The 25,522-nt window shown below is 37.5% G+C and overlaps 1 protein-coding gene across 1 annotated transcript in view; it reads right to left on the bottom strand.

Annotated features, from left to right (window-relative positions):
- Positions 1-25,522, bottom strand: part of MED12L (mediator complex subunit 12L) — a 442,361-nt gene that overhangs the window by 5,493 nt on the left and 411,346 nt on the right. The window contains exons 40-44 of the mRNA XM_063442526.1: positions 22,099-22,182; positions 19,408-19,628; positions 17,238-17,394; positions 14,787-14,849; positions 3,461-3,542 (exon numbers count right to left, since the gene is read on the bottom strand). Of these exons, the coding sequence (XP_063298596.1) occupies positions 3,461-3,542; positions 14,787-14,849; positions 17,238-17,394; positions 19,408-19,628; positions 22,099-22,182 (607 nt within the window). The remainder of the gene's footprint in view (positions 1-3,460; positions 3,543-14,786; positions 14,850-17,237; positions 17,395-19,407; positions 19,629-22,098; positions 22,183-25,522) is intronic.

Raw genomic sequence — 25,522 nt, 5'->3', positions numbered from 1 at the left:
ACAAAAAGTAGTTCTCATTGAAAATAAAGGAGGTTGTTCCAGACTATACTTTGACTATAAGAATATAAGATGGTGCAAATCACTGAACTCACTTTTTGGAGATTTCATGCTTTGTCACTCATTACTTAAAGGACCACTCTAGGCACCCAGACCACTTCAGCTTAAACAAGTGGTCTGGGTGCCAGGTCCAGCTAGGGTTAACCCAATTTTTTATAAACACAGCAGTTTCAGAGAAACTGCTATGTTTATAAATTGGTTAAGCCTTCCCCCTAATCCTCTAGTGGCTGTCTCATTGACAGACGCTAGAGGCGCTTGCGTGATTCTCACTGTGAAAATCACAGTGAGAGCACGCAAGCGTGCGCATTCAGCCGACGGGGCGGAGAGGAGAGTTCCCCGCCCAGCGCTGGAAAAAGGTAAGTTTTACCCCTTTTCCCCTTTCCAGAGCCGGGCGGAGGGGGACCCTGAGGGTGGGGGCACCCTCAGGGCACTCTAGTGCCAGGAAAACGAGTATGTTTTCCTGGCACTAGAGTGGTCCTTTAAAAAAAAAAAATATATAGAAAAGAGGACCTGGCTTTTCCTTGTCTGAACTAGTATTATGCCATTTGCTAAATATTGAATATCAGTTTAAAAGAAAATGACAAGTTATGGGCAATTGTAAGTTTTTTATCTAATTATGTAAATTCCAGAGGTAGGCCGGTTCCCCTTTTAAACCTGTTTCTGTGTATTTGATAAGGCATAATGTCAGTGATCTACACTTCTATCTGTTGAATTGCTGCCCCAGCGCCCTACAGATGAACATCTGGATGAAATCTAAGTGAGCACAATATATTATACCAAGGAAATGGGTCGAAGTATATCTAAGCTGTATAGTATTTTAGTTTATAAGGCCCTTAAGGCACAGATGTGGTTAAGAGCATCAGCCTATCAGATAAATAAAACTAATATCTTTCCAGAATAAACACACACTCTGAAATATAGAGAAGTCATTCTGAGTTGTATAATATATTCTAAAATAGACAAATTGGGAACTGTAATTTACTGGGAGAATGAATCCAGAGCAACTGTTTACCCATAAATGTTGACATTTCAATTTCAGTTTACTATAGTTTGGAGTTTAAGTCACATGTAATGCACCTAATATTTTATTTTATATATGATATAGCAAGCAAATATTGAATACCAGCGTTTTATTTGATGGAATATAGGTTGCAGTGCACGGTACACTAGGGTAAAAAAAATGGTTCTACTTCTACTATATTAAACGGTATGAGTTTAAAGACTTGCACTTTGTTTTGGTGAGCATCCAGAACTATCATATAATTAAGTAAACAATCAGGGCCGGACTGGCCCACCGGGATACCGGGAAATTTCCCGGTGGGCCGTCGGCACCTGGGGCCGGGGTGACCTGCGGCCGCAGGGAGAAGTTTATTGGCGGCCGCAGGGGAAGCTCTTCTGGCGGCCGCTGGGGGAGCAGGCTGTTCTGTCTCTGCTCCCCCTCCCTCGCGCGCAGCTTAATGAGACCGGTGCCGGAATATGACGTCATATTCCGGCCCCGGTCTCTTTCTAGTGCGCGAGGGAGGGGGAGCAGAGACAGAACAGCCTGCTCCCCCAGCGGCCGCCAGAAGAGCTTCCCCTGCGGCCGCCATTATTACGAGGAGGAGACAGGTAGTGACATCCCCTCCCCCTTCTTCAGCATGCTGTGTGCTCCCAGCACTAGGAGGAGCTGCTCGCAGTAGGAAACCCTGTGGGCAGGATTACTGCAGAGGCATGCTGCTCAGGGGCTGGTGGAGAGAAGAGACTCAAGTAATAGGTACGTTTAAACAAATAAAAGTGGGGGCTTGAGAAGGAAGAGATTAATAAATGATTAATGGAGGCAGAGGTACCGCTGGGGGGGGGGGGGTTGTAGTGAGACAGTTAGTGGTGACAAAGACAGGTGTGGGGGATAACTACTCACAGATAGTACCACAGCAGCTCCAGTTTCACATAGCCCAGTTCACTGTTTAGTGAACCAGGCTATGTTCAGTTTTAGGCAGAGCCACAGTCCAGGGCTCTCTCACCTGCTCCTAAGCCCACACTATTGCCACTTAGCACCCTCTACAGCCCCTTACCCATCACTATTGCCACTACGCAGCCACTACAGCCCCTAATCCCCTTTTATTGCCTTATGATCCCCCACTACAAGTCCTGACCCCTGCACTACAGGTCCTGACCCTCATCACAGGTCCTGACCCCCTTACTACCCCTCACCTTTCACCACAGGTCCTGATTTATGTCAATGAGCTTATATGTATCAATGAGATTGTCGGTCTGTGAAGCTGTGTATCAATGAGTCTGTGTGCTTGTGTCAGTGAGATTGTCTGTCTGCATGTGAGTATGCTTACTGTATAATTAAATTTTTTACACTGACAGAACCAATGTTTTGAATTAGAAAAATAAACATACCAATAATATCTATCAATCTATATATATATATATATATATATATATATATATATATATATATATATATATATATATTAATATTATTTACATATATATATACACACACATATATTTAAATATATATATATATATATATATATATATATATATATATATATATCCATACACTTACACATACACATACACACACACACAATACACTCACACTACATGTCACAATGACTTATGGGGCTGGCACACATTTTTTTCCAAGGCTGCTTTGTAACCCCAGTCCGGCCCTGTAAACAATTTACTTCTGTATACAGTCAGTAGGTTGTGCATGTACATGTTGTACTTATACATTGGACTTCATAAAACCTGCAATAACTCATATATAGTTTGTAGCCAAAGAATTGCTACATTGACATTATATACTGATATGCACAGCACAATCTGGGAAAAACATTCCACAGCAATGACTTTATTTCTGTAAAACATATGCAAATAGTCAATGACGTTAACCCATTGACAGGGGGTCTTTAACATTACAGCAGAACTTGATTTTCAAGACATAAATCCTGGCCAAAAAAAAATATTTTTTTTTACTTTTTAGTCATTGATCTGATTTTTTTTTTACTGATTGCAGAAATTGTTATCTTTAGCTGAGGCTGACCTACATGTAAGCATCCTTTAACATTTTACAAAATACATTTTAAAAATGAGTTAAACATAGTGTCCCTAATATTTATGAAATTGTGTGTAACAAAGTCCTCTAAGCAATGACACCCACTGCGTGCATGAACAAACAAATTGTGAACCATAAATCTATGCGTTGTTATAGCAGAAAGCGTGTCAGATGAAATGCTCTCCATTGGTTAAATTATTACACACATAAATGGCCCGTGGAATCTGGTTATTACAATTTCTCTTTGAAACGGATATTTATCGTATCAAAAATATTTATAACAGATCATTAGTGGTAGTTTTGGTCCACACTGAGAAATGTTATTACATATTCCTTTATTTTATGGGTACTTACTAGAAAGTTGTTTTTGAAGCTGTCTGACTAAGGCTGCGGTTTGTTGCTGCTGTTGAGTCTGCTGTAAACCTTGTCTTGGGAACTGAAAAGAAGTAATATCACAATATCAATATACCCACATGGGTAAGGAACAATAGGGGAGCAAATCAGGTGCGATTAAACATTCTACTGGTTTCCATGACAGTTGCTCCTTATTTAGCACTTTGCTCCAGAATGACACCAATTTTTACTTTGATAACTCTCCCCAATATCTTCTCCCCAACACAATTTCTATCACACTAATGCTATTTAACATTTACACCTTCTTCCGACCCAAAGGCTAGGAAATCTTTCTCTGGTATACTCAGCCTTAAACACCCACTATAGAGGGTTGGGTAATTAATAGCATCGTAGACACTGAACCCACTGATCCTAAACTAAGTGGGGGTGATTTAAGATTTATGTGAATCCTGAGAGGAACTGACCAAACGGGGGAAACCCTCTTTTGAAAATGTTGTAGCTCACAGCTGATGCTTACGCAACCAGAGGCAATTTCAATGGTACTATGCTGACGATTTACGCTTTAAATTAAACACTCTCAATGTTTAACAACAGATCTTCTTCGAAAATATATGTAAAATGTTTAAAATGCTGTTGCTGCGTGCTCCTCTTACTCTCTATTTTCTCTTGAAAACAAAAAATCTCAATAAAATATGCCTTCAGGTCTAAGGGTTGAACAAATCCCATGAATTCCCTTTCAAGTCTAAGGGTTGGACAAATCCCATTACTTCACCTTCAAGTCTAAGGGTTGGACAAATCCCATTACTTCATGATGTTCCTGGCACATCATGAACAATGATTGGTTAAATACTGTTTAATGGAACTCCCGCTGTTGTGGGCCCCCTTGCCATTATGGCTACCAAATAATCATTGTATATAATGTTTACAAGGGATGTGACTTCCAAACTATTCCATTGCAATGATATACAACCAAAATGATGTGATTCAGTGATGTTATCATTTTGTATTATTAATCATAGCATATATTATGAACATAGGTCTCAATTTAATACTGTTGGATACGTTTTCCAAATGACTTAATCTTTTTGAATACAGTTTGAAAATATTTTTTTCCACATATTAAAATATATGTTAAAATAAATGATCATATTAAAAAAAAATATCAAAATATTACATAATTAAAATATTGTTCATAATACTTAATAATATCCAAAAACATTAAATCATCCAAAAATATAAAATGTTGGCCTTAATCGGTAACACTATACATCCACGCCCTGCGTGACATACCTAACTGTATTATTACTATTATTTTTTAGAATAAATGGCTAACATAACCTGCAAGATACTACTGATGCAATACAATGCATAATAAAAAGGAAGATTTATGATGGGATATTTAAAAACATGGTAAAATCTAGATATAGATCTCTTGTCCACTGTGTCTTGAGGTTCCCAGCAACAACTCACTAACCAGATCCCTGAGAAGATTATGCAAAGGTGACCTAACATTGGCCTGGATTTAAAAAAAAAAACGTTTTCAATGTTTCAATACTGTTAGGAAATTTTCCAATTGCTTTATCTACAAAAATTCCCTTCAATTTTAATGGTGGCTTCTGTAGATTAGTGACTTGGTAAGTCATTTCGGTTTAGAATCATTTGGACCCCTTATGTAAATCTGGGCCATTGTCCTTTATTTAATTCTTCTGGTTAAGCTTTTCAAACTATAACAATCTATTAGAAAAACATTTCAAATTATTTATACAAATTTTTTTATGGACTTTAATAGTAACGCCTGCATATAAATCATTTGAAATGTTTGTGATCATTTCAAAAGCTTACCAAATATAATTAAGTCAAGGCCATTGTTTTGAATTCTGGACTGCACATGTGGTTGGAAGCATTCTCGTTTGCTTTTTCGTAAAAACACTGAGTGTATCTTGCTCCATAGGAAATAGCCATAGGACAAACTATTAATATTTTTTGCTGATATTAGCAAGAGCTTCACACACCTTTGAGTACTTTGCATACTATTATGTCTTTTTGACAGATGAGGTGACAGTAGTGAATGATGGATTGGGTTGTATCCAGTAGACATATAAAGGATAATGAATAAATAGTTTCTATTCTGAAAATGGGTGCAAACATGAAAAGGAATTGAATAGACAATGTCATTTTTCATTGTTTTCATGTTTAGTACATTAGACCCTTGTAAGCCAACCAATCAAAGCTTTCCGGCAGGCAAGTGTTACTTAATTTGTAAATTTACAGGAGAAATGGGGAGTGGACAGTAATTTATCAACACCCACCGCCCCTTCATTATTTTACAGCCCCCAAGCAATGTCCCACCTGTACCTTAACAGTGATTGTGCAGCAATACCAGCCAAATCACTAGTCTTCTATTACAGCGAGGAGCTACTAGATTCTCACTGTTTAGCACACATGCCCAGCGCTGTATCTTCCGCGACAAAAAACACCGCCCCCAAATGCCCAGGCAAATGCCTTGTTAGCCTCGTTTTAAGGGGGCCCAAGAGCTGGCCGGCTGGCCACCCTTGGGGCCTCCGAGGCATGCGGCCAGTTCTGTCCTAGGCAGTCCGGCGCGCAAAGCAGGCAATGAGGGTGCTGAGCTCTGAGGGTGCACCGCAGAGTAAAGCCGTGAACCGGATTATGACGTCACTCCGTCTGTCGGTCAGTGCGTGTGTATGTGTACATCTGTCAGTGTGTCTGACTGACAGTGTGTATGTCTGTGAGTCATTGTGTCTGTGAGTGCGCGTGTGTGTCTGTGTGTCTGTGAGTGAGTGTGTGTATGTCTGTGCATGTGTGTCTGTCAGTAAATGTGTAAGTGTGAGTGATTGTGTGTATCTGTCAGTAAATGTGTGTATGTCTGTCAATGTGTGTCTGTCAGTGGATGTGTGTGTGTCTGCAAGTGAGTTTGTGTGTCTGAGTGATTATGTGTGTATGTTAGTGAGTAAGTGCATGTCTGTCAGTGAGTGCATCTGTCAGTGAGTGTGTGTGTCTGTCTGTGAGTAATTGTGTGTGTGTCAGATTCTGTCAAATCAGTAAGTGTGTGTGTTTGTCAGTGTATTTGTGAATGTGTGTCTGTCAGTGAGTGTGTGTGTCCAAGTGTGTCTGTCAGTCAAAGTGTGTGTTAGTCTTTAACAGAAAGAGGTGTGGTTTTGACAGGAAGGGGCAGGGCAAATTTAAATTAGGGGGTGCCCGAGTTCCATTATGCCTAGGGCAGCACAGATGCAAAAAAATTTGTCTGCCATTTTCTTTTTTTAAAACTCTTTAAAGAAACTACCTTTTTACTATTTATTTCCTAATTATTTTGTATTGACAAAGCAACATGGAGGTGTTAAAGACAAAATGTGATGAGCTGGGACTTGTTTCAACCTACAATAGTATGTGACTTTGACATTTTTATTGTAAATGGGAATTGTGGTATTAAGAATGCATCATTCCTATATATCTCTCAACATGGGATATCTGTTAACGAGGGATATTATACATGGATGGCGGGGTAGAACTCAGTGTTACAGGTGGGTGTCAGTGGCACAGTACACTTCCCATTGATGTGGTGCCAGCCCAGTATACATACAGTGAGCTTATATGCCATTGCACTAAAACTCTTGAGCGGAAAGAAATGTTTAAAAATGGTCGGACCCATTCATTAAAACATTAAATAATGCTTTCCTGCCGAGCTTCGTTACTTTCTCTAATACTCATAGGACCTGATGGATGGGCAAACAAAGCTACAAAAACTGAGCTATCCATCCATTCCAAATTATGGAATTATCAAATTCAATATTTCGTTAACCCAATTTTCCATCTCCAAGCTTTCCAGGAAATTACATACATCTTATTAAAAGCAAATGGTTATCTTCTTTATAATATATGTATCGAATGCCATCCAATGACCAGGAAGTCTGTAAAGTAACCCAAACAATCCTCCTAGTTTTGTACACTGCTGAGGTTGTAATGTAAATATACAAGGTATTTCATTAGTAAATGTGGACCAAGTCATGTATAGCTAGTAAAAGAGCCCTTGAAACAAAATAAAAGAATCATTTTGTGGAAAAACTGAAGAGCAGTCAGCAGAAAATATTCTTCATGAATAAAACTCACAGTCCAAGATATACAACGCTTGCTTTTTACTTTTTACACTTTTTTTAGAAACTGCCTCAAAGGGAATTATCCCTGAAGGCCGTGAGCTAGTCATTCCTTCTTCAGGCTCATCCTACAAATGACAGACTTTTATTATTAAAACCAGATTCTCTTCTGATTCATGCAAATACTGACAAACACTGGATTAAACTACATTTTTGGATAAGGCAAAGCTTGAATTTGTGGAAATAACTGTAAAGTCTAATCGTTTTACATTAATCGGTAGCATTCCTATAGATGTGGTACGCTCTGTCAATCAAAATTAGAACATAAAGGGCCTTAAAAAAAGCTAGGACTAAGACTGACCATGAAGAAAACAAGGCAACCAAAAGGATCTGCACACATATATATAGAAATTGATTTTCTCTACGAGAGGCACCACCAGAGAGTTCTGCACAGTATTGTAGCCTTTTCTAGAACTGCACTCTTCTGGAGAGCAATCTCAGATATCCTACCTGGAATCTGCTGAGCCCACTATCACAACCTATGGGTTAAAGCCCCGAGCAGTAGTGGAACTAATGTAAAGAGGGCCCTGGTTCAAGAAATTGTTTTGGCCTCCCTCTAGCACAAGGGTGGCTAAAAGGCATATCCCCATCTGTCCAACTCCCAAGATGTTATGCCAGCTAGGGATTTACTATTTGCCCACCCTTTTATTATTATTATTATTATTATTGCCATTTATATAGCGCCAACAGATTCCGTAGCGCTTTACAATATTATGAGAGGGGATTTAACTTGCAGGGATGTATATGTGGGCAGTGTTTGTGTGTTTGGATGCAAGTATGTTTTTGTATAGAGTAGGTGTGCATGTAGGAGTGTATTTGTATGTACTGTTGCCATTGCAATGCAGTGGTATACTGGTGTGTAGTATTTATGTTTGAATGCAAGGGTGTGTTTGTATGTAGTATTCGCTTTTAAGTACAGGTTTGCTTTTTGTGTGTAGTGTTGCTGTTTGAATGAAGGGTGCTTGTATATCATTTTAATATATACACACACACATTTAGATACACACAATGAAACATGCACAACCTGACATATACACACACTCAGACACATACACACAAACTCAAATACTCACTGATACATACACGTAGTGACACACGAATACAAACACTCACACACACGCACTGACACACACACATGGTTAGAAGCACACACAATGTACATGTCATCATTTTGATTTTTGTAGCCACCTTTATGTCAACATACCTTTTGTGTCCTTGGGTCCTGCTGATGCTGGCTGAGGCTGATGGAGTGTGGGTCTGGAGCGGACTCTCTACTTGCTCCTCAAAATGAAAAAAAGGTGGTAGCACACTCTTAGATTAACTCTACCTTTTTGGTATATCTTTAACAGAAGAAACTTATAAGAAAATCCTGTATAACGTAAACATACATCATAGTGTAATCTGTATATATAATAGTGAAAAAGTGAGGTAAAATTGGAGAACTCATACTTTACAGAGCCCTTTAGAAAAGTAAAGTGTGAGTTATTCAACTTACCTCACTTTTTCACTATTATTTATACAGACTACACTATGAGGTTTTGTATATTTACTTTATACAGGCTTTTCTTATGAGTTTATCCTGTTAAAGATATAAGTGCATGTGCCACCTTATGGGCACCTGGAGAGTGCAGGCCCCAGTGCAGCTGCACTGGCAATAGTTCCGCCGCTGACCCGGACATCTATCACAAATGGGACACCTACTGCCTTCTACTCTTATCACCACTAAGACTTTACTTTCCACAGCCTTTCTAGCTCCTCTTTCAACCCTTGGTATTTGTCCACTTTTCGGTGTTCCCTCTTCTTGATGTTATGGTCATTTGGTATTACCACATTCACCACCACAGTCTTTTGTTCCCTGGTTACCATCATGTCTGGTTAATTGGCCAGCACTTACTTGTCCATTTGGATCTGAAAGTCCCACAGCATCTTAGCAATGTCATTTTGAACTACCCTTTGAGATACCTCCCATCTGGAATTGTGCAGTTTCAGCCCATATTATGTGCAAATGTTTCATTACACAATCCTGGCAACTTGGTTGTGCCTCTCAGAGTATACTGTCCCTGCTAACATCTTTCACCTGGCTTATATGCACTGGATTGTCTCTGTGTCATCTTTGCAAAGTCTGTACCTTGTTTCCTGTCCGATGTGGTAGAACCCTGCTTCTATTGATCTGGTGCTGTGTACATCTCCCTGTGCTGCTAGGATTAGTGTCCCAGTCCATCTTTGGGAGCCATTTTTGTGATCTCCATGTGAATGCTCTGTGTTTCATCCAGGACACCAGGCCTGGTGTCCTTCCTATACAATCTCTGGATGCTAGAATCAGATAAAATCCTCCATTCATTGTGAGACGTTTCCAGTCTTGACATCCTTTGTTTAGGTTTATCTGTCTGGTTTTGGAATCCTGTGTGACTGCTTAGTCTACTAGCAGCTGATGTTTTGGGCCTATGGTTTCCAAACTCATTTTGAATGTTGCTCATGTATTGGCTCATATGGTCATGGATCTTGAAGGTTATGAAGCCAGACAATCATGTTTATGCTGTCAGGAGACAGTTGACTGGTTGGTATTGTTCCCTTATTAGTGTCCTCCATGACCAGTATTGTTCATTTCTGCTTTCTATAGGAAAGCACTGGACTGACTAAGACCATCTACACGGATGATCTCTGCCAAAGATGTGGAGCTTTCCCACAGAGACTAGCGCGGTGAGGCAGAAAGACAAGTGCAACTCGCCTTTCCAAACCTCACCTATTTGGGGACACTAGCATAGATAGTTTAAAATAAAAGCATTAGGAATACAGGTTTGTATTCCTAATGCTATAGTGTTCCTTTAAGTGGTTGGCAACTCTTGTTGCCTCAATGAGGAAGGCAGCAGAGGCAGCAGAGGCAGCAGCGTTTTGACTTTTATTGTGGGTAGTGAGGGTCGACCAGGACTACCCAATATCCTTAACCTCCTCTACAGATACAGTATGATTAATTAGACCAGACCAACTATAGATAACTTGTGTAGGGACATGCAGTTCATTGCATTAGAAGCCACATGACTCATCCAGCACTACAGAACAAATTACTTTTGGTACTGGTAATGGGTGCACAGAGCATATATTTTTATACAGAGTAACCAGAAACTTGTGTGTTTCTATATGAATTTGTGTATAAATGATGTATGGCTTGACATTTCTCTTGGATTTTGTTTCGAGTGGGTACTTTTTTTTGTTTGGAGGAGGCCACGTGGATAAGAACTGAAGATGAGGAAATGAGCTAAGAGAATGTGTCTGGATAACTGTGAGAGCTGTAACAACCTTGGTGGGAAGCAGCTATTTGTCTTGGATTGTCTAACAATGCAGCACAATGTCTTGGATCAACCCTGAGATGGACCACAGGCTCCAGAAACACTTGGGGCTTTAGCCCAAAGAAAAACTTGATGACCCATACACTAAGTAAGTGTAGATATGTCATGACATATCAATGCCTTTCTAAGTTTGGCAAGAGTCCTACATCCAGGGCTTTAGCCCTCAAACACCACCTCCCAGCAATGTCTATGGACCCCAGTAATCTTCACCATGAAATATCAAGGGCTATGAGGAGTAGATACAATTATCTCTCAAAGCGGAAACATGAGTCTACTTCCAAAGCATATAATTGGTATAGTAATAAATATAGTCTATGGGACTATTAGGGTAACACCAGAGTCCCTATACTAGTACTAAATGTCAGTGCACATTGTTTATATTATCAACCCTTTAATTGATCTTCATGCAAAACACCTAATAAAAAATGTTTTTGACACATGAATAATCTTAGCGATTAATAGCTGCATGAGATGTTACCTATTATTTTTCTGCTAATTTTTATCTTTCACCAGGGCATAAATGCTTGTTGTAATATTTGGATAGTACAGGGCAATGGATAGTTAAACATGAAATATTTCAAACACGGTGGTAATTCACAAACCACTCTGCCGTATACCCATTCTTTCCATAGAATTACCACTATTTATCACCTATTTGTTACTGCTGTGCTGGGCCAAGTATATCATTTCACAAAGGTTAAATAAATGTTCGGTAATGTGAAAGGTTTGCATTACAGTGAGGAATACAAGAGAGCTGAGCTCTGTAAACTGTGAGCTTTCAACAGTCTTCTTTTCCCTCTAAATTTCACATCGAGTTATTAAATATCACATGTACATCTAATGACACACGTGGGAAAGATTCGTTCTCCTTGTACAAACATAACATTGGTATGCAGTCTGCCCACCATCAAAATATAAATCATTCTACCTGGATGGAATGTTTTCATAATGTAGCATTTTCTAAGTGAAACAGTTTAAGCTAAAAAAAAAATAAAATAAAAAAATAAAGAAGTAATTAAATAGTGAGTTGTGGTCGGATGGCAACCCAAATAGCAAATTTTAGGACAAAATATGGTTCTATGTGATTAGTTAAAAAAATCCTTAAATTTAGCTAAGCCAGAAATGTATTTCTCCAAACTATTTTTATGTCTGAATTTTACCAGTCAGCTCTGAAATCATAAGTGTTAAGTGAACCAACCTGCAAATTGAAAAAAAAAAAATATATAAAAAAAAAAAAATCAAAAACAGAACACTTATTTTATTATTTTTAGCTACTGAACATTAATGGCTGATAACTTTAAGAGACTCGTGGGGAATATGCATGTTATGCAGGGCAGCTCAATGTTCACAGCACTGAATGAAAATATAAATATATAGGACAATAAGAAGTCAGTACGTCTCCAATTCTCAGACAGAACGGAAACACAAAACTAAAAGTGTAAACATATAAAATAATACTTTATTGTCATGTTTGTGTGGCCTGATTGAAATAATAAATCTCAGGCATAAAACTGAAATTACAACATTGCTAAAGCCAGTAAAGGACTTTGTTCACAGCATGGAAATAGCATGGAATTTCAACTAATTTTAAGACGTACAACATTTCCAAAAATGGGTGAATGTCTGCAACATGATCTCTTGGGTTCATTGAGGTTGCACAAAACATTCACCTTAAGTAAACGATTAACATTCTCAGAATGTAAAATAATGGCCAGAATTTATACACATTTACCTAAAATAGGCAGATGGTGAACCCTATCCATAAATCGTGAAGGACCATTAGATTTCACGTTAAAAATATCAACTTTGAAAAGTTGTGTTAAAATATCACACATGAAGAGGGTGACATTATAATAATAGTGCTTTTTGAGGATTCCATTGTCAACCACTGAAATCACTGGGGAAAAAAAAAAAACATAATTCAAAAGGACATGCAAAGAGCATAGCTAAATTAGTGGATATTTAAGGTAAGAGGGCTTAGGGCTAAGGTGGACTAAGGGTTTAAGGAGGAACTGTACTACACAACCAGTCTAATGAATAATGATTGGGCATGGAATATCTAAACTTACAAACCCATACACCAAAATACATAATGTGACACAAGAATTCCTCAGCCATGATATTTAAGTACCACTCTCATGCCATATTATACCATTAGCCAGACTTTGCCCAAGCCTCGGCCCTATGTAGTGCACCCTTTATGTAAACTGTGGCCAGGAGATGCACTGCATCCCCAGGCCACCTATACTGTACAGATTGATTATAAATTAACCACAACATCCACTTCTCAATATATGACATTTAAAAATAAAATCTGTGTAAATTGTATTTCTTTACCTAATTAATTCCCATAAATGAATTATTGGTCTCTGGCAGCACATGGGAGGAAATATATATTATTCTTTCAGAACCCCTTTCTCACACACACATTAACACATTTTTCTTTGAGTAGGTAAAGAAGTAAGCCTTCTCTACCGGCTGGAAGTAAGTAAGAAGTAAGACACATTTATGCACTTCGGGACAGGTTGCATTGTAGTTGTGCATTGTTATCACATTGTGAGCCTTTATCAAACAGCTGACAGTTGCCAACAGTTTGAGCAAACATTCAATGAATATATATATATTTAGCAATAAGTCCTACAAAGTAAGCCAGCTTCTCCATAATATAACTTGCACTACAGTTTATTTCAAAATAATAATACCGGTAATTAAATTAAATTTACTTAACCGGACAGGAAGTATTCTCACTGAGAGCATTTGTTGTCAGTCCAGGTAGAGGAAACTAAAGATCCTCTTCCCGCGGATGAGCACACTTCAAGGTTGGCAGGCATGATTGGGGGGAGGACATGGAGGCAAGGAGGAACTGTGTCACATGAAGGGAAGGGAGAACTGAGACACATGGAGGGGAGAGGAGGGGGGACTGAGACACATGGAGGGGACAGGGGGAGAGGGAGGACTGACACACATGGAGGGGATTGGTGCAGGGATTGAGGGTTAGACACTACAAGGACTGACAGTCAGGAGGGGAGCGCTTCTCATTTATAAAACGGAAGTAGCAGGCGCGTTCCAATAGAGTGCGTCTGTCTTCCAATTTTATCAGCAAGAAGGAGCGCTTCTCTTTCTATGGGTCACCCAGCGATCAACCCCCTGAGAATTTCTTGCTGATAAAATTGGAAGACAGACGCACTCTATTGGAACGCGCCTGCTACTTCCGTTAACTTAGTGGAGCAGTTTCTATTTTGAAATATAAAAGTGCTAATTTTACAATGAAATTGTCCGTTTTATAAATGAGGATTATAAAAAGGATACTCCACAGCCCTATAGCAATTTAGCAAGCTGAAGCGCCCTGAGGCGGTGGAGTGGTCCTTTAAGTCCTTCTTCCCAAACTTCTATTTTATACCACTGTATTTTGTAACACTGCTTTCAGCCTGAGAATGCAGGAGTTCATACTTCCAAATGAGCATACCAACTCATATCAAGTGGGGACAGCTGTCAGTGGACACGCTCGTCCAATGAATAATGTACCCAGCTTGGTATGAGTTGGTATGACAATGCAGAAGTATGAGATTCTGCTTTGTTATACCAGCTCAGAACCGAAGTAGGGTGAACAGTGACAGGTAAGTGTCAGATTGTTTTTAAACGGTTTGACAGTTTGCCATCAGACTATGCCAGGGGGCTCTTCGCACCGTAGCCACTAAAGCATAATGTAGTGGTTATGGTGCTTACAGTATGCATTTAGTTTTGTTATACATGTGTTATATACATCTGAATGACATTTATTGAACACTACATACTGTATTTGATTCTTACCATTGGCTGCTGCGCTTGCATTGTTTGAAGACCAAGTGCTTGCTGACTCTGTTGCGCCTGAAGCTGAAATAATACATATATACATATATATAGATGTACATTTTATACACATGTAATAGACCATATAAACTCACCCATTTATCTAATTTTAAAATAAATCATTTAAACCCATTTTGTCAAAGAAACATATGTTACAGCACAGCTAGAGCATTTAGTTCCTGATATGATCCTCATTGGTCTCTCAGTTAGTGAGAATGACAGGAGTTTTGGAACTGCACACATAATTATTATCACATCAATAACACTTAAATGGTAATAAGGAAAATACTTAAAAGCAAGTAAAGTACAAACTAGATAAACATAAAAATACTTGAATTTATAGATATTCAATTCTGTTGCTATTGTTTTTATTAGCTGGATATTGATCACAACTTCCTCAGTTCAAACTACCTATGCCAGTGGTATAATACGACTTGTCCAGGGGCAATGTACTGTTGGGCATCATGGTATAATTGCAGCTTTTAAAACCAACTCCTATATATATACATTTATGACTATTTACAGTAAAACATTTGCTCTTTTCTTCATGAGCAGGGGTGTAATAATAAATGATTACTCCAATCAACATCTGCTTTTAGATGTGGTTGTGGAGCAAGCGATCTGTATATACAAAGCTCAGCTTAATATGATGTTTTTACAGCGACATCTTTGAATGTGTGCTAGAGTCTGTTTACACATCCAGCACATGACTTAGTGAGGCTGTAACGCTGATATAGAATGACTAGTGTTATTCCTATGCAAAGAATCGGTGTGTCATCAGAACCATATATGATCATCTTATGCACTTGCAGGCAACGTTGTGAGTGGGCCTGCAAGTAGAAGCGTGTGGGTCTGTGTGCACATGGCTCATGCACAAACAGTCCAAAGCACTTGTAGGATTTTTTAATTTCCCTATCCCTTTTTGCAGTTTCAACCCCACCCTACCCTCCGCCTCCCTACAGTACATTATGTTGTCCACCCCCAGCTCCCCCTGTCCAGAGTTGGTGGGCTGATGTTAGTCGTGAGATGAGCGGTCTCTTAGCTCATCTTGCCACTGAAAAATGCATACCACACACATGTCTGGTGTAGCATTCACTATTTCTGATAGGAAAGCATTAGAATCCATGCACTTGCCACACATGCGCCCTAGGTCTAACAATGCTTCTCTATGCAAAGCATTTGATTGGACCTTGGACTAAGACGCAGTGACACAAGATGATACGGATGTAGGCAGAGAGAGATGCAGAGAGAACTTGGTCCAGGCAATGGATTCAAGTTTTTCAGTCTATTTTAGTTTTTTTTTTTTTGCTTGAAAAAAAAATAACAATAAAAAAGGCTACTGTAAGCCCCAGTGATTCACTAATGCTTATAGAACAAAACAAACATTAGTGAATCCTAGGCTGGAGTAACACTATAACTTCACATTGAAATGTTATAAGAGAGCAGAATTATGCAATGTGTCACACATGCAGTTTCAATATTTATAGTCTACTGGTATTATAATTAATGACACCCACAAAAATACCAGCAGACTCTGTACATGTAACCATAAGTATTGCCTCAATATGTCTGAAAATGATGAACATATACATTACAATTTATCTTAATTTAACTGTTTTTATGTATCTCTCTCTTGTTCTGTCCTCTTTGGATGTGCTAGATCTGCATCCAATGTTAAAAATAAAATTAAAAAAAAATGGTAACATTATTACTAAGCCATTTTATTTATTTACTTATTTAAATAAATAACTTAGTAACTAATGTATTCAACTCACACGGATGATGTTTCGGAATGAACAGTAAAAAAGATTAATAAAAAACCTCAGATGATAATTGGCTAAAAAAAAAAGGCATGCATAAATTGGGCTTCTTCTATTGTTGCATCGAGAGAATAAAGATTGGAAGTGACATCACTAGAAGGGGATCAATGCTGGAAAAATCAATTTAAAGGTGTTTGTTTTTGTTTTCAAAATAAACATTTTATGTAAAAAATGTTTTAAAGGGCATTAGAAGAATCGTGGTAAAACCCACTATGTATTGTCCCTTAAAGTCATACATGATTCTCATTAGAAATGGCTGAAACTTTCAATTACAATTAAAAAACAATATATCTAACAGTAGTGACCAGTGCGATCCAAAGGTACATTTTGACATGACGAGAAATCTTTATTTATTGTACCCAGTCTGCCAGGAAATTACTTTAAATGTCCTTTCACTATGAAATATAGAAATCTTTCTGTAGAACACAATGTGTCAGATAGCATGTCAACATAAGTGGCTCATAGGACCTAGCTAATGATCGTAATTAGAGATACTTCTGGTATGTGTTCTGTATTGGCAGACCAGCAAAATGCTACTGCCTGGTATTTTTGATATTCAATCTTTTAACCAACTCCCTTTGGTAAAGTCTACCTGTGCAAGGTTCTGTTGTCGAATTTGCTGGGGTCTCTGTCTCATGTGCTCCTGAGGCAACTGCACTGAACTAAGGTTAGAGAGAGGAACTTGGATGGTCCCTTGCTCAAGTCCTCCTCCAATCAAAGGATTCTGCTGCAAGGGCTGTTGAGTAAATCTGAATGAGAAAAACATGTCTTTTAAAAATGTCATGTCCAGATATGATTTTTAATAGCTTTCAGCACAATTCCTGTTAATACACCCATAACATGCCTTGAGAGAATACTGCATATTTCCAGATCAGCTATCCTATAGTTAATTGAAAAATCATATTTTTTTTTTCTGCACACATCAGGAGAAAAGAACAGTCTTCTATAAGAAATCTTATGTTATTCAGTAAGCAGCTCTTATACTGTATGCACAAAAATAGTAATGTCTATAATTCCGTATAGTCATATGTTAAGGGACAGATGCTATAGCTAATGTTCACGTTACTTCCTGTCACATGTTAGAATTTTTATAAATCTTTAAAACAATAGAAAATCAAGTTTTTCCATCTTTAGTTTATTAGAAACTGAAAGTGAGACTGACACAGTTGAGCTGATTAGCTACCAATATTCTTCTTTTTAGGGGATAACAGTGGGTGTCTAACCTGCAACATTATACAGATTGCCATCTGTGTTTAGTAGTACATATTTTATGTTTATGAACATAACAAAGCATTATATATACATATATATATAATGCTTTGTTATGTTCATAAACATTTTTAATATAATGGTTTGTTATGTTCATAAACATAAATATTTATATATATATATTTCTTTTTTGGGGGGAAATATGCAGTCCAAGATCAGATCACTTGGCAAAATAAGCCAATATTTTATATGAATATTTGTGCAGAACATTTTATTTGGTAAAAAAAAAAAAGCATATTGAAATTCGTTTTCTCACTATTTAATAATCAACCTTTATTGACTTTAGTCACAATTTTAACCCCTGTATCCAGGATATTTTAATATATATCCTCTTTTTATAAGTGTATTTCTAATATATTGTGTGTGGATCTTGAAATCATGAGTCTTGGAAAAGTTTTGTCTGACTCTAATGAGTTGAATGTTCGAAATGCCCCTTAAATGGCATGTTTGTATTGCAGTATTTACTGTTACAGTGTTAGTATAGAGTAGAGTTGTATACAGGGTGTAGTGTAAATACTGTTACAGTGTTAGTATAGAGTAGAGTTGTATACAGGGTGTACACTACACCCTGTATACAACTCTACTCTATACTAACACTGTAACAGTATTTACCTAATTGACTAGATTACATTTTTATCATTTATCTCATAGTCCAGCCTATACTCTGTAAGTTTGGTTCGTTCCAAACCTTTTGAGTATCTCTCTCTCTCTTTTTTCCATTGACATTAGGGGTTATGCCCCAGGATACAGCTGGAGTGTCCATATAGGTGTTTCTCCACCAGTAAGTCGGATCCAGAACATTGGAGCCTTCTACACAGGTGGATTTTCTCACTTTTTATCCACAGAGACATTACTGGTGAAGCAATGTTACCCTTTTTTGCATTTTTTTTATTTGTAGATATATGCTGTATCTACTATTGTTCTATATAGTAGTAGTACATACTCTGGACTGCTAAGAAATTTTGTATAATTTTTAAGTAAATAAATGCAGAGTATACACAATTTTACCAGCACGTGATATAGGCAGTTTTAGAGAGCAATACGACAGCACAAACAAACAAAATGTTTATGAAATGGTATCTTTAATTTAGCCACCCTTATCGAACATCTAATGCCGTGTTGTGTGTATAAGTTCATATACTGTAACATGAATTACACACACTGGTTATGAATTATATGTTTCTTGATTCATCACTTTTAGATTACGTTGAGCAAGAATACCAAACATAATACAATAACAAACATTCTAGCAAACTAGTCAAACCTATAAAGTACAGATGACAAAGAATAGTTTTGCCACTTTCTTCAACCAGTTACACTATTCTCACGAGGCATTGCAAAAAAAAGGCAGTAATTATTAATTAATTAATGAATATTGGGTGCTGTGATTTACATTATCCTGTCCATATATGGCAGACATATCTAAAAAGCTTCTAATGCCCTTTGAGTCGCTATTTTTACTTACATCTTACAATTTCCTCTTAAGGGCTTACCGTTGGTTACTTGCCAAGGGTTGTATGAAGGTAGCTCCCTGCTGCTGAATGTAGCCACTTGGCTGTTGCTGCATCTGTCGCAGCCTTTCTATTAGGGCAGAGTTGGGATGAGCTGGTTGATTGGTTCTAGGGTTGTAGTTTGGTGAAAGGAGTACACTCCCACCTTGATGTTGCTGAATTGGAACCTGAGTACTGTACATTGTATACCCATGAGGAATAGGCTGAAATTAACAAAATATAAAGATATGGGTTGGATATTTGGATTGGATTTGCTATAAGATTCAGTGTATTCTACCGTAAGGACCCTGGTCACACATACAAACATATCCCAAGAGCTAATAACAGCAGGCGAGTTTCTATAATGGATACAAATACGTTCTAAAAACAGTAGGAAAATTAACAACAAATGCGGCCTTCACATCACAGAGACGCAGAGTTCATGCTTCACAGAATGATGGTTCACATAGGCTGGCATAAACCCTGTAGATAATGACTCTAAGCATTTTTTTAAACTAGAATTTAGCGAATATAATTGTAAACATTAGGCAATGGAAAAAGATTCCAAATTGGCTATGGTGGCTTAAAATTGCCATTTTCTTTGTCAATTCCACATAATTTCCAGTTCAGTGAAGAGCACGGTCTTCCTATAGGTCATAGTTAGATTGCAGTCTTACACAGAGTTAACAAGTTATTAATAACTTTTAAATAGTGGCTTGCCTTCCTAGGGGGTGTTTTCAATTGTAATTGTAACCATCGCTATAAATAACACATGCCACATAAAGAATACTTTAACTCTTATGTCTCAGAACATAACATATAAAGTACATAATGTGTAGTGTTTCTTAATTAAACATATATATTTAATTAGCTTAAGCCATGCAAGCCATGTAAGCTGTGGTTGTTGTAGAGGTTGTTTATGTGTGTGTTTGTGTGTATATATATTATATATAATTTTATATATATATATATATATATATATATATATATAAAACCAATCATTTTTTAATTTGACCTGTGTTAGAGGCTCACTCATAGCATCTTTAATAAACACATAGTGCAGACCATTACATTCTATTACCAATTGTTTTTTAACTACCTGTCTGGCAGCTGGCATTTAGATTTTTGAAACTGTAAACATTTGAGTCTGTGTGCAGAGAACTACCTCATTTGACTATATATATATATATATATATATATATATATATATATATATATATATATATATATATATATATACTTTATTGTGATCCACTTAACGTGTTAACAAAATATCAACTTTAAAAAGTTGAGTACAACTATAGCAGCACTCTACAATATTAGTACATTAAATCTAGTGAGATTGTGCATTACAAATGCTATTTGTGATGACATGCATTAATACAGTGCGAATTCCAGATACCTCCTAACACCATCTAGTAACTTTAACCATTGCCCAGCAACATTTAAATGACAGCATAATGATGCTGCCCTTATGAGCACAGTGACAATTTTGTGTTACTTGACAGATGCTTGACAATTAAAACAAGTTGTTTTTGAAGGGTGACACTTTAAATACAAACTATTTATTATCTCTACCTGTTGTTTACACCTCTTTCACATTCCAACATGTCAAAAAACTTAACATGTTTCTGTGTTCTTCTTGGCGAGCTTCTGCTACCTCAAGTCACATTTGAATAGCAAAGCTCTTCCATTATTTCCTATACACCTAAAGTTTCAGAACCCTTCTTCTTCTTTTCAAATTAATCTACAACATTGCACTGGCCTACGCTACTTAGTCCTCCTCAACTATACTCCAACCAACATCTTCACTTTTACATAATCCATAACCCCCTACCTCACTCCACCTTCCTATAGATTTTAACAGTTTCACATATTATTACTCTTATAACCCAATTAATCACATGGACTTCCTTGTTCCATCAAATTAACAGTTCAAACCCATTCCTGAGCCCAGCCAACTTCCCCTTGCCCTGTCTCTCTCATCTGGTTTTACTATTTCTCTGCTCCCCAAGGGGACCAATGATCCTGACATCTACTCATTCTTTACCATGTTGTTACTTTAAACTAAACTTGAATCAACTTGACCCTAATGTTTAACGTGCATCATGATGACTTTATACTTAATAATCTAAGTAAAAATGTATATTTACATGAAATAAAAAAACGAAATTGTCTTTGTAAAAAATCATCAAACACCATCTTGTTTGGATACTTGACTTTCATATGCAGAGCCACTATGATATTACCGTATATCATATAATCCAATGAATGTGCTTTTCCTGTTTTAACATCCAAAAATGTTATGGGTGAAAAGCAGCATAATGCATTTTGAGCTTTTTTTATTCACCATTTATTTCTGAAATGAATATGTTTATTCTAAATATGAAAACATGCACTCCATCATGTGTCTGGTGATTTATTGGGGTAGTTGTATGTTTTGCACATTCTTCGCTTAAGATTGTCCCCATAGGGTACATAATGCACAATGCTATTTGCATGTTATTGATCCTTAGGAGTAAGCTTTTACTGCAATACCGTATCTTTATTATTATCAAATTATGTTTGTATCAGTGACACAACCGTACATTGCCCCTTAGACGGTAGACATGAAAGGGTGGACAGAATGCATATCCTAACATTCTAGGTATTCATTAACAATTCAGGAACACTTTGCATGGACATTGCAGCTACCTGTGCTTGCTGTATCCCTGGATAAGGCTGGGATGAAGGACGGATTTGTTGCGAAAATAAAGCAGCCTGTTCAAGCGCTTGACCCTAAAACAGCAACAACAAAAAAATGTATTAGGTCAATGTTTTAGTTTAATTTCAAAGAAGCTGAAAATACAATGTTCACATGTCCAACATTTAATACATTTAAATAAATCATTCTCTTTCTCTTTGAAATTTCACTGTGAAAACATGCAATAGATCTCTACTTACCCGTGTGTATTAGATTAGTTTTAATAATATTATTACTTATTTCCTCTGAGGAAATACTGAATTGGAGGTGGAGTGGCAACACAGAGACCAACGCACCGGGGGATGTAAAGTAAGTCAATTTGACCTTTCTAACCCTTGTAAAGGTGTGTATTGCTAATGCTGTAGTGTTCCTGCAGGTATAACATGGGACTTTATTAGAGAGAGTATTGGTATTTTGATTTGGTTTTGGTTTTAAGAAAAGGCAGATCCTGGAGAAGCTATTAAAGCGAAGTGTCAAATTATTCCAAATGATCATATAGTTTGCAGCTTGTTTTCTGTTTAATTCAGAGAAACAAAGTCTCACAATTTCACATTTATGGTCAAAATAGCCTTATTGGAAACATTCTCAAATTCAGCTATACTTTCAGAGCCGGGGCTTTAACCGAAAATGTTAAATTCACCTTGAATTCTCACTTAGTGAATAACCCTGTTTGTCTTCATAAGTGTAAAGGGGGTGGAGTTTAAGAGCATCAAAATAAATAACCTTCTAATAGTGGAATCAAAGAAGGACCAACGACCGGGATACATTGATTTTTGAATTCTAACCAAATTCCAACTCTAAGAACCTAGCAATGTCCTGCCTCTTGCCATTTGTCTCTGTCCAATCAATGACTACACTGTATGGTCCACACTGTCCTCAATTGCCTATGTATCTACGTGTATGTTATTTCAATCTGTGTTTAATAATTCACTGTAAATCATCATGTTTATAATAACCCTGTTCTATAGTACAGTGCTAAAGGAGTTGTTGGCACCTCATAGAAAGAGAAAATAAAAAGTAAGCACATTTTAGATCTTTACAAAGGTTGAGATTTTTTTATATTCTGTAAAAGTTTATAAATGTGAACGGAACATTCCTTTGCTAGTTCCTGACGGGTTTAATATATCCCTCTGAAATGTTAGGAAAAGATACCATAGGGAGTGTCAGACAGATTGAATGTGAGAAGCTCATGAGAAAAAAACGCTTTTTAAATACTCTTCATTTTGAATGTTAAGGCAACATGTTGTGTGAGGTTGATTTTAGCAGAGAACATGTGGTTTGGTAATGCAGACCACAACTGAGATAATAAGGCGGACACGGCTGCTTCAATGACTGGACAATTAATTGCTCTGTTTATTTGCAAACTATGTTGGTGGCTGCTTCTCTAATCATCCCAGTCACATATGCTTGACTGCCCTTCACGAATCCCCAAATGATTATTTGCTGAAGAAGAAGGAACTCGGCTCTCTAATTCTCATGGTGTACATTATCATTCTAACACCTACTGAGCAACAAATAAACAATCAATGATTTTCTTTTCCATCCAAGCACTTTATTTGTTTGTCCAATAAAGTTTAATTATTCAAAGTTGTCAGCCTCATTTTGATTTCCATATTCAACTCATAGATCGTCCCTTAACAAAACAAACAATGTTGTAGTTCCACATATGATAAGGTATTGCCCTATGTACTATCAGTGTAAACAAAAACAATGTATTTTCCTTTGACATAAAATAAAAATAAAATAGAATTGGGAACTGTAGATGAGTCATGGAGGAAATGTGTAACTTAACACCTTACATGGCAGGGAGGAGAACAACACAAAACAAAGCCCATAAATCCCTTTCCCTACCAGAAAGACATACTGCGGAACATTTTAATCTAGTTTATCTCTTTATATGTAAACACAGCATATCAATAGTTCAAATCAATACGCACAAATTACATCATTTTCATCGCAAAATCAAATGCATCATTTGTTTCTGGTAGCAATGACTGCTAAACATCCCAGAAATCATTTGTGAAATCAGTGATGATGAAATCACTAAATGCTCGCCATGCCGTGCATGCGCTGTAACTGTCAGCTGGATCCATGCTTTCTCGCACTATAGAAATGCACTGACACATCGTACTCCGAATATTAATGACCAATATACCCCAGAGAGGGTAAGCTTGATAAAGGCTGTGTTGTCTGCTGAATCATTACTAATGTACACTAGTGGCACTTAAAGGGACACTGACAATTGAGGATGCGCTGGTTATTTTTTTTTGTATTTTTTTTACATTATATAAATGCACTAACATTTGCTTTTGTTTTCTCACACAATAAAAATGCACTGACACATTATATGCATTATTTCTCTATTACCATTGCACTCAAGCTTTCACACTTTCCTGCTGACTACCAAGTCCTGTGCTGCCATGCTCTACTTCCTTTTAGCCTCATCGGTCCCTCCCTCCCACATGTGAATTCCCCCACACAGAGGGCAAAGGGCAGAAGCACACTGAGACGGCGCCCTCATGTTGCATAAATAAAAATGATCAAATGCAGCCAGTGTGGTGGGTGCTGGTGGCCAGCACCTGGAAATGGTGCAGCACTGCATCTGCATGAGTGATGGCTGCGCAGCGGCCATTGGCACCTAAATACCGTCCAGAACTTATATTTTACTTATGTCTGTGGCCAATATTACCATCTATTATTGGGTCTGGCCAAGTGGCCCAGACACTATTAAAGCTGCCAGGGGAAACCAGGGGAAACCCCTGGGAACTGATGCTCTAGGCCACTGTCTAAGTTGCTTAATGGACATACCAGCCATGGGCAGAAGCTCCTGGTATGCAGTCTGGGACAGAGAAAATAGTGGATATATTAAGTGTAAAAGAAAGGGAACATGCCACACGGTTATAAAGACCAAAGCAGCAAGAGCATATGCACGTTGTGCTAAGTCAGCTTTATCTTAACTAATTCATAGTCAGTCAGTCCACAGACGTTTTATGCTCCTTCATCCCTCCTAAGTCCCCAAAACGTTATTCTCTCTGCATAAAGCAAGAGCATTAGAAGAATAGGGAAAAAAAAATAACAACAAAAATTGTAATCAATTGTAATGAGCCTGGAGCTTCAGTTTCATTAGCCCCTATGTTAATATGATCCTGCACTCACCCAGTCTCCATACAATTAGGTTGGATCAGTCCACAGTGCTGTGCAATGAGCAGTCACTCTCTCTTTACCATAGTCTCAGCATGGCCAAGGTATAACTTCATAATTTCCTGGTCATGGCACCCAAACTCAAACAGGCCTAAACAACTCTTTAATTATTCAATTATTAACAGTCTAAACCTGATTCAAATAAAACAATTATATTATATATGTACACATTAT

This window comes from Pelobates fuscus, chromosome 2 (genome assembly GCF_036172605.1).
Source record: "Pelobates fuscus isolate aPelFus1 chromosome 2, aPelFus1.pri, whole genome shotgun sequence".
NCBI classification, from domain to species: Eukaryota; Metazoa; Chordata; class Amphibia; order Anura; family Pelobatidae; genus Pelobates; species Pelobates fuscus.
This window is presented reverse-complemented; position numbering and strand designations above follow the sequence as displayed.